General features: G+C 44.6%; 1 protein-coding gene across 1 annotated transcript; it reads left to right on the top strand.

Annotated features, from left to right (window-relative positions):
• The first annotated feature begins 2,564 nt into the window (after nt 1-2,564).
• LOC144538308 (gamma-tubulin complex component 6-like) lies at nt 2,565-9,152 on the top strand. Its single transcript, XM_078282372.1, has 11 exons — nt 2,565-3,353; nt 3,568-3,731; nt 4,018-4,231; nt 4,807-4,965; nt 5,138-5,259; nt 5,874-5,937; nt 6,040-6,149; nt 6,279-6,370; nt 7,982-8,121; nt 8,301-8,450; nt 9,057-9,152. Exons 1-11 carry the CDS (start codon nt 2,565-2,567, stop codon nt 9,141-9,143), a joined length of 2,091 nt encoding a protein of 696 aa, XP_078138498.1. The 3' UTR covers nt 9,144-9,152.
• The last annotated feature ends 122 nt before the right edge of the window (nt 9,153-9,274 follow it).

Raw genomic sequence — 9,274 nt, 5'->3', positions numbered from 1 at the left:
ACAAACCTCGACGCAGGGGTGGAGATATCAAAGACAGACCAGAGGCCCGTGGAGGCCGACTTCTAACTAAGCAGAGTGATGCAGCCCCAGATATGCACCCCGAGAGTAACTTCAAGGGCTGCTGCCAAAGCAAGAGTGATTACACTATATTATCGCAAGCCCTGCATCTTATACACATACTGTACACACTATCCTTGATCACTGATGGAAAATCAAAGGCAATAACGTGCATTATCTTTCTGATGAAATGTTTAGCTTAGGCCTACATAATTTGGAGGGGAGTGAACACTATATTGGCCATGCATTGCTCTGATGGTAAGACTTCGAATTATCATGCACTTCCACCTCCAGCAAATCAATGATACAACATGGCACACCAAGTACAATTATTTCAAGTAAGCCTCTTTGCAGGGTTTCTTAGCAGAAATTGGGTTAAAATCTGCATGCTCCTGGCCTCCGTTTCCCTGCCTGGGAGGCCCCACACACAGCAGCCAGCCTCTCCATCAGCAGGAGATGGTTGTGTTTACCAGCAGGTTGTGTTGCACCTCCACATGTTTCAAACCTTCTAATGAGATTTGGCTTTGATTTCCTCTGCCTCGGGGAAGAAGAGGAGGAGAACTTGGTGAAAATAAAAACAATAACGGTGTGGTGTCATTTTAAACAGTTGTTCTGATGAATAATTTAAAAGCTGACAAGAATTGATTGTAGAGCGTAGGTCCCAGGATAACCTGAGAGCAAATGAAAATAAGAGTTTTTTATTGGGTCTACTTTTAATCTTTGGAAACCTTGCATTCACCTGTAAAATTTGACATCCTGTTGGGTTAGCCTAACAGAATATGATTTCAGAGTAGATTTTAAAGTCCTCCAAACCAGAGGTTCCCAAACCTTTTCAGGTCAAGATCCCCAGATAGATCTACATTATACAAATGACCCCCATTTGAGAAGAATTGCCCCAAGGAGAGAAGATGTATGGCGTTACACACTTGATTTTTGTTGTAGGTGGTAAGAGTGGGGAGAGTGAAACCGTGGATAAAAAGTCATCCTTATACATTCTCTTCTTGTGCTAACTTCTAGATAGTGAAGTAACCATGAAATTTGACTATTCCTCATTTTGCTTGGGACTCCCTTAAACCCCCTCAAGGACCCATTTGGGAACCACTGCTCTAAAAACTTTCATTATTGGACAATCACCAACGACCAAAAGCCTTTAAAGTGTCTCCTCGGTCTAGCACACTGAACAGCCCTGACAGCCTTGGCGCGTTCATGAGCCCGCGTGCTTGTTTCTCTGTTTGTGCGTAGGTAATCCCGCGCAATCATTGTTGCCGGAAATTATGCTGCATTTAGGTCCAATGGGAATTGCCGTTGGAAATTGGAACGTGTTGACAGATTGACAGTTGAAAGCAACGCCTTTAAAGTGTTCCCGCTTTCGAACATGTTCTTTTTAACAGTTGTTGCCGGCCCTTTTCACAGCTAAGATATATGCACTTCAGAGTGATACATTTGTTATGTTTTAAAACAAACCAAACATTGCAATGTCGACCACAAACGAAAACTCCAGCAAGTTGTGTCCTGCCCATAGGGTCCTGCCATGGCATTTTAAGAGTTCACAAAACTGCTTATGTGATTGATACAGGTATATCCTTGTTGGTGAACTCAGGAAGTCGGAGAAGTCCACCGCCAAATATAATATAATATTTCCATGCCAAATCCCGAGTAGTATACACGATCTAAAAAGTGAATAAACTGTATTTTCCAGCAGGAGCTTCGTATGTGCCGTGTTTTCCCATAGCGCTTGAATGCAGCATGTCATAAAAAACGCGCTGGCAAATGACAATTATCGTCCCCTGATTGATCAGCGTGTTCAGCCTATTATCGGGGTCTCTGTGGCATACTCAGCCAATCATCGGAGACAGTTCAGTCTGTTGTCCAATCATATCCAAGGGGGCGGGTTTTTATTTTGTTGTAGCCTAGGCAGATGGGAAATAGAAGATGAAAGAAGCAACTAGCTACCTTGCTAGCGAGTGAAAAATTATAGTATAACTGGTATTAATATGCTGGAACATGATACCACAGATGCGTTTACAAACATCATTGGAGCTGCTTTCGATGGTCGATTGACTGGGTTGCACTTGCTAGGCACCTAAACCAAGCAGGACCGCTAGTTATCGTTAGCAGTAGCTCGCTAACTAACGTTGGCATGCAAGGAAAGGAGTCACTTGGGGTGGATACAAGATTCAAACTGTCAACTGATTGATAACATTGGTAACACACCGCCTCGTGAGGGTAAATATTAGCCAGAGACATGGACCTTGCTGACTCGCTGTGCAATTTGATACCGTAGCCTAGGAGTAGGTTGTTAACGTTAGCTTAGTTAGCTGACTGTTGACGTTAGCTAGTGCTGCCGTATGGTTAATTTACGAAGTAGAGCTAACGTTACCCTGTAAAAGAAGAACTCTGTCTTAAGACGTTTGGTTGGAGTGTGAGTTCGTCCAGTTTCTGCTGAAATATCTAACGTCATTTTGTTTCACTCACACAGGCGGAGGCAAGTGGCACAGCTTCCCACCATGTACTGGAGCCCCAATAACCCCATCACATCCAACTGCAACAGCAGCAGCATCACTGAGCTGCTGGGTGCTCTGTGTGACTGCAGCCTCTCTGGGGTGTCATTTAAACGCTGTGCCCTGGGGGGAGTGTCAAGAGAAGGTGTCCGCAGAGCCCTCAAAAAACGTGCCTATGGTGCCCTGCTCTCCAAGCTCTTTCAAGATGGCACCTCTAAAGGCCCTGCCGCAGGACCAAGTGCCACAGCCACCACCCCACCCAGAAACAAAGTCCTGATGATCTCTTTTGACCTCAGGGTGGCAGGGTGCCAGGAGGAAGCGGAGAGATTGGAGGAGCAGCTGGGAAGGCTGCCTGAGGAGGCATCCTCTGGCCTGAAGGAAGTGGACTCAGTCCTGGAGCTCCTGGTACAGCTAGCTGGTTCAGCACCCCCTCCACCCACCTCATTTAGCAGGGACTACATGAGACGAGAGAGGCCTGTGCTGCGGAGGCCTCCTCCCTGGGGCTACCAGAGTGAGGAGCTGCAGAGGCTGGAGGCCCGGGCATGGGGGCTAGTGTGTGGGGAGGAATGGGGGTCCCTGGGGAGTCTGTGTGGCACTCTGGGGCTGATGGATGCCCCTCCAGGCACAGGGCTGCTGGCTCTAAGGACTAGGTTGGAAGTGGAGGAGAGGTTTGAGAAGGAGACCAGGCTGTCGCTGTTTGGAGCTCTGCAGCACACTCGTACCTCAGACATAGACATCAGGCTGGACCTACCTCCTGTTCCTAGTAATGTCGATGTAACGGGGCTGGCCATCAGGGTAGGAGACTGACTTACACTGCTACAGCTAGTATCAAAGTTAATGCCTGTTGTCGAGTTTAAGTTTTATACAGCCAGGTCGGCGCAAGTTCATTTTTCAATTTGAACTTACCAAGCAATTGGACACGGGTTCATATTTGTCATTCAGCATTTGATTTATGTTCAAGGCTCAGTGGTTATGTATATATCATCAGTCATATTGGTTCTCTGTGCAGGTCCCCCACTGTTTTGACCAGTCTGAGGATGAGGGCTTCCAGTCATCCTCCAACTTGACCCCAGACTCCCAGTCAGAGCCCAGCCCCAGTCCAGAGCTCGATATCTGGGAGGCCCTCCGCACTTTTGAGCCTGGGAGACGCCGCTGCTGGGAGTCTGTTGGCTGGTAGGTGATGTGTCAGTTGTGCCGTAGAAATTTCATTCATCATTATACAACATACTTAGAGGTGGTACATGGCTTGTTGGTAGTGGGGAGCTCATAATAAGATGTTCCTAATTTTTATAATGGGTTCAAAGTCTAAAAATGTATTGGAAAGAGCTGCTTATAACACTCTCTTTCTTTCTTTCTTTCTTTCTTTCTTTCTTTCTTTCTTTCTTTCTTTCTTTCTTTCTTTCTTTCTTCCTTTCTCTCCCCAACACAACACCAAATGCCACTCTGTTTCCCCCACTAGTCCTCCAGGAAAAAGGGAGTTTCCCTATCTAACAGAGGGGGGCAGGGAGGCCTTTGACCAGCTCTATCGGCTGTGGGAGGGGGAGATGAGGGTGGTGAACACTACTACTCCCTCTCCCCTCCTGCCTCTACCTCTGGACTCCCAGACCCAACTGGTAACTGACCTCCTCAACGTACTGATCGGAGTGGCATCCACTACCTTCCCTCTCAACCAGGTACATTCCATTGTATTCATTTATCAGTCTCTAAAATGTAATGAAATATAATTGATCTGTAGTCTGAGGTGTGTGCCATACTTTACAGTTTATATTTTTAGTTTTACTTATTACCACAGTAATAAAATATAGTATAGGTGAAGTGATTAAAACACGGTGGAGGCATACAATGATAAAAAACACAGAAGACAAACAATTGCAACAATCAGTTTGTGCATGTGTGAAATAAAAAAAAAAAAAAGGCTTATAAAAATATCTCGCCTCAAAACAATCAAAAGAAAAAAAGACCATAAAAGGTCACAATTTCAGGCAAAAACTCAACTGAATTGTCTAACAAGATGCAATAAAAGACAAGAGAAATAAATTAAAATAGACCTGAGGCAGAACATAAAATCACAGGGGAGACAAGGATGCCTTTCTCTTGTAAAGTTTCTTATATTTTCTATAAAGATTGTTATTGTAGTTTTTACAGTCTGAATTGAATCCCGGTTCTCTCTCGCACTACCTCTCACGCTCTCTCCAGCTGAATTTTATCATTAACACTTGGGCTGGTAATTATGTGCTCTCCTTCACAGTGTGTGCAGTTTGACGTCAGACCTGGTGTGTGTGTGTCGGGAGCCTCCCCAGAGAGTGTGTCTCGTCTCCTGGGGGAGCTGGCCCAGTACGGCACCCATTACTTGAGGCTTAGCCGCTTTTCTTTGCAGAGTGCCAACAAGAGAGGCCTAGTCTTTCAGGTATGTTTGTATATGGGTAATCAGCATTAATACTGCAGAGACTAGTTTTTGTCCCTCCCTTCTCCACTCATGTTCTGCACAGTAAAAGTGTTACCAATTTTGCTATCATTGATGGTTGTAAAGTAAACCAGCATAGACAATGAAATTTAAAAAAATAGTGTATCTCTCCAAGGCTTTTACAGGCGGTCTGCGGAAGTACCTGCATTACTACCGGGCTTGTGTTCTCAGCACACCGCCCACCCTCAGCCTGCTGACTATTGGCTTCCTCTTCCGCAAAGTGGGCCGGCAGCTCAGGTGAGATCACACCTCTATTCAAGCTGTCACTGCACACTAGTCATATTGACTAAGTACAGATAGCTATTGGAACCAGTCAATCAGGGCAGGAAACTGACTTTTTTTACTGACTGGCCTCAGTGACTAATACATTCCAAAATTTACCACTTTCACTATTTTGCCAGCCAGCCAAATATGATTTTTTTTTTAAAAATACAATAATGAAACAAAATCAACCGCACACCCAAACGTGAAGGTACTGGAAGCTATGGCATAACACTAGAGAGAGAAAAATGCTATCCGCACACTTCTGACAGAGAGTACTATTTATTCAGCTAAGCTTTCGGTCAATAGACCTTCATCAGACCTGAGTGTCACGCCTTCCTATCCTAGAATGCGTTTTTACATTTAAAGCTGCACCTCTTCTCTTGTTGCTGGAGCACGGATGTTCCCTCCACTGATGGTAGACAAACTTTCCAGCTACAGCAAAAACTTCACTAGCAATTGGCTGGTGGCTCGTGTTAATTTCACACTCTGGAACCAGTCCCTTAACCAGCTCATTGTATAGTTGTCTGCAGACGGTGCATTGATGCAGATTCATCAGATCTAAATATCTGTATTCTGTTTAATCTAAGGTACCTGTCAGAACTGTGCTGTGTCGATGGACCCTCAGGTGTCGGCCAGGCTACCTTCCCTGTGGTGAGTATTCATTTTATCTGCAGACTGCAATATGTCCTCCATCACGGCTGTGTTTAGCCTATCAGATGGGATGTCAGCTCAGTGCAATGTGGCTCTCCTCAGGGTGTGAAGCTGCTGTCCTACCTGTACAATGAAGCCCAGAGTAACTGCAGCAATGAGAACTATCCGGTGCTACTGTCGCTGCTCAAGAGCAGCTGTGAGCCCTACACACGGTCAGTCACTGCCCTCCTCATGCAGAAATGTGTCTTGAAAACAAACCAGTATAACCTGAGGACAGAACTTTATTTATTAATATAGTTGGTCATTTAGTATAATGTTTTTTTTCATTGTGCCACGCATAGGTTTGTGTCTGACTGGGTATATAGCGGCGTGTTTCGAGATGTTTACGGGGAATTCATGATCCAGGTCAATGAGGAGTACCTCAGCTTCAGAGGTGAATACACACACACACACACACATACACACACACACACACACACACACACACACACACACACACACGCTTTTGCTTTAGCCAGCAAGTCTTTGAATGAAAAGCCTCAGCTGTCGCAGCTAAGTAGGCTAAAGCGTATCTCCCTTGGTATCTCCCCTCTGTAAGCCATAGACAAGCGAAAATGATTGAGCAGACATTGCTTTGCTCTGTCGCCAAATCAATGTTAGTTTACACTCTTGAGCTGGTTCGCCATGATGGCTAAAACAAAATGTTTTCTAAAATAAATTTTCTCTATTTTCTAAGTTTTCTCTTATAATTTCCTCTTATAATTGCTCTTTGCAAAACTTGGCTGAAATAACTTTTTTTAGTGTAATTAATGACTTGACTCTTAAAAGAAGGGAGGAAAGGAGTGTTGAGACGGGAGGAGATGAGGGTTGCAGGGCTGAATACAGACCCTTCTCTGACCCTCAGGAACTGGTTGACTGATTTTGTGTGTGGGGGTTATCTTTCCTTTTGTCCAGTTCATCCTGCTGTGTAGGGCATTTCCTATTTGATTTTTAGAATAGTTACAAGATTTTAACTAAGATTTTATAGTTACTAAAACTCTGTTTAATATACGAACACACACATTTGTAATGACTGCTGTCAGAACTCTGATAATTTGTCCTGTGAATATAAATCCAACTGTGGACTTGACCTCGCCCACAGTTGTGTTACATGAGGACAGTTGGTTGTGTGATGCGTGTACACTCCCACAACTGTCCTCATAATAAAACAGTATGGTATGAACAGTCAATAATAATGTTTTATTGTTTTTTATTAATTTCATTTGGAATTGGTAGCAGAATTTCAATTAATTCAGTTACAAATTTAGTATTTCTGGGGTGCTATAAAGGGATATACAAGAAAGGAACCAATTAGGGAACTGCTAAGGAACCACCGGATCATTAGGAGTGAATTGTTAAAGAATCAACTTGATAAAACCTTACCGATTCCCGACCCTAGTATACAGTGTAACTGTCTGCTTTACAATGACAGCCCTCCATAAATATGTATTTATTTGAGCCATTATTATAGCCTGTCCAAATATTGTACATCATGCAACACCCCATTCAAGGTCAGAGCGTCACCTCAGCTTTGTCTGGCTTAGAGGTTCATTTGCTCATCGGCTACACCTCATCAACTCCTGCAGTGACCCTATGCGCTCCTCGCTCCTGCTTTTTGGAGGACACACAAATGTCATTGTTCTCCTCCAAGTCTGTCAGCCTGGGAAGCAATCAGTGGCTAAGCTTTCTTGGCAAGCCGCAGGCTTTCTGTAAAGAGCTCTGGAAGCCCGGTGCATTCATGTCCTCCTCTGCTTTTTGCTTAGGATCACTGAGCTAAGCGCTAACAATTTCCAAGTGTTAATTCAAGCGGCCAGAGTTTTGCCATGCCCCGTAAGTCATACTAATAAGGAAAAGTTTTTGGCCCAGCAAAGGCCGAGTATCACTCCACCACTATTATTTGTTTTACTTTGAATATTGCTAGTTATCAGTCATAAGGGAACAGCAAAACTACGTGGTCTAAATTATAGAACAGCACGCTATTGGTCTCTCCTTTGTATCTCTGCAGACAAACACTTCTGGGTTCAAGGCTACACCCTGATCTCGAAGGATGTGGAGGACTGTGTTCCTGTTTTCCTGAGACACATTGCCAATGATGTGTACGTCTGCGGCAAGACCATTAACCTGCTCAAGATCTGCTGCCCACAGGTTTGTTTTGCACATGTAACAGATAAAGATTTGCGTTCATATGGGCTTCTTTAGTATGACCTGGGGTAAGGAAAGGCACTTTAAGTCAATACATTCTGGGACATTTTGGTGGTGAGGTAAACTACCTCCTGTCTGTTTCTGTCTGCCAAGCTAACTTTCTGTGAACTGTGTGTCCACAGCACTACATCTGCTGGTCGGAGCTGCCGGTGCCTCGCATCTCTGTCACCTTCTCCCTGCAGGAGGTGGAGGAGATCGAGAGGGACTGCGCAGTGTACCGCGGACGCATGGAGAGGATTGCCAAGCACAGCGCCATCAGCAGGGAGGAGCAGGTACTGAGACTCGCACAGATTGTTGATGAAGTGTGAGGGTCCGTAGGTACCGCTCCTGTTCAGCCGTGGTAGCTATGGCTGCTCATGCTAACTACTATGTTCTTCTTTTATTTATTCCAAATAAACCACTGTTGCTGCTGCTGCAAACATAAAACGCATCACTTACTGTGCGGCAGAGGATTTTTCCCAGGAAAGACCTACCAACCATTCGGTGTTTGGAACAGCAAATGTAAAAACTTTCATGACTAGCTATAAAGCATGAATCTTTCTATCTTTTATATTAATAGAGAGCTTTTTTTCTATATGAAAATATTCTGAAATATTTCTGAAATTTAAAAAAAATAGAGAAAGTTTCTCACATAACATGATCAATGATTGTGACTCTACGCCTCAAGTGCAGAGCTTTTCAGCAGCCAATCATTAAAATGATGCACTATCGTCTGAGGCTTGTGCGCCGTATGATGTAGTGTAATAGTCCACATTGTGTGGCCTATATTCTGTGTGCCGCCAGCAGTGCTGACTGTAAGTGGCGGAGGAGGAGAGGTGAGCCACAGGGCAGGCAGATAGATCTTTGTTAATGACGATCTCTTGTCTGTCTTTTGTTAGGCCCTGCGCACGGAGCAGGCACGCCAGGAGCTGATCAATCAGGTCAGGGAGTCGGCAGCCAAGACGCTGGAGAGCATCCGCGGTTAGTAATACACTCACACGTGCCACATACACACACAGTTTCACACACAGTAATCGTATGCAGTGCTTAATGTGCATACACACATCACCATCCCATTGGGTATATCTTTAACACATGGCTCAGGTCTGATAATAAC

Source organism: Centroberyx gerrardi, unplaced genomic scaffold, assembly GCF_048128805.1.
Source record: "Centroberyx gerrardi isolate f3 unplaced genomic scaffold, fCenGer3.hap1.cur.20231027 Scaffold_101, whole genome shotgun sequence".
NCBI lineage: Eukaryota > Metazoa > Chordata > Actinopteri > Beryciformes > Berycidae > Centroberyx > Centroberyx gerrardi.
The sequence above is the reverse complement of the archived record's forward strand: the minus strand, read 5'-3'. Positions and strand labels throughout refer to the sequence as shown.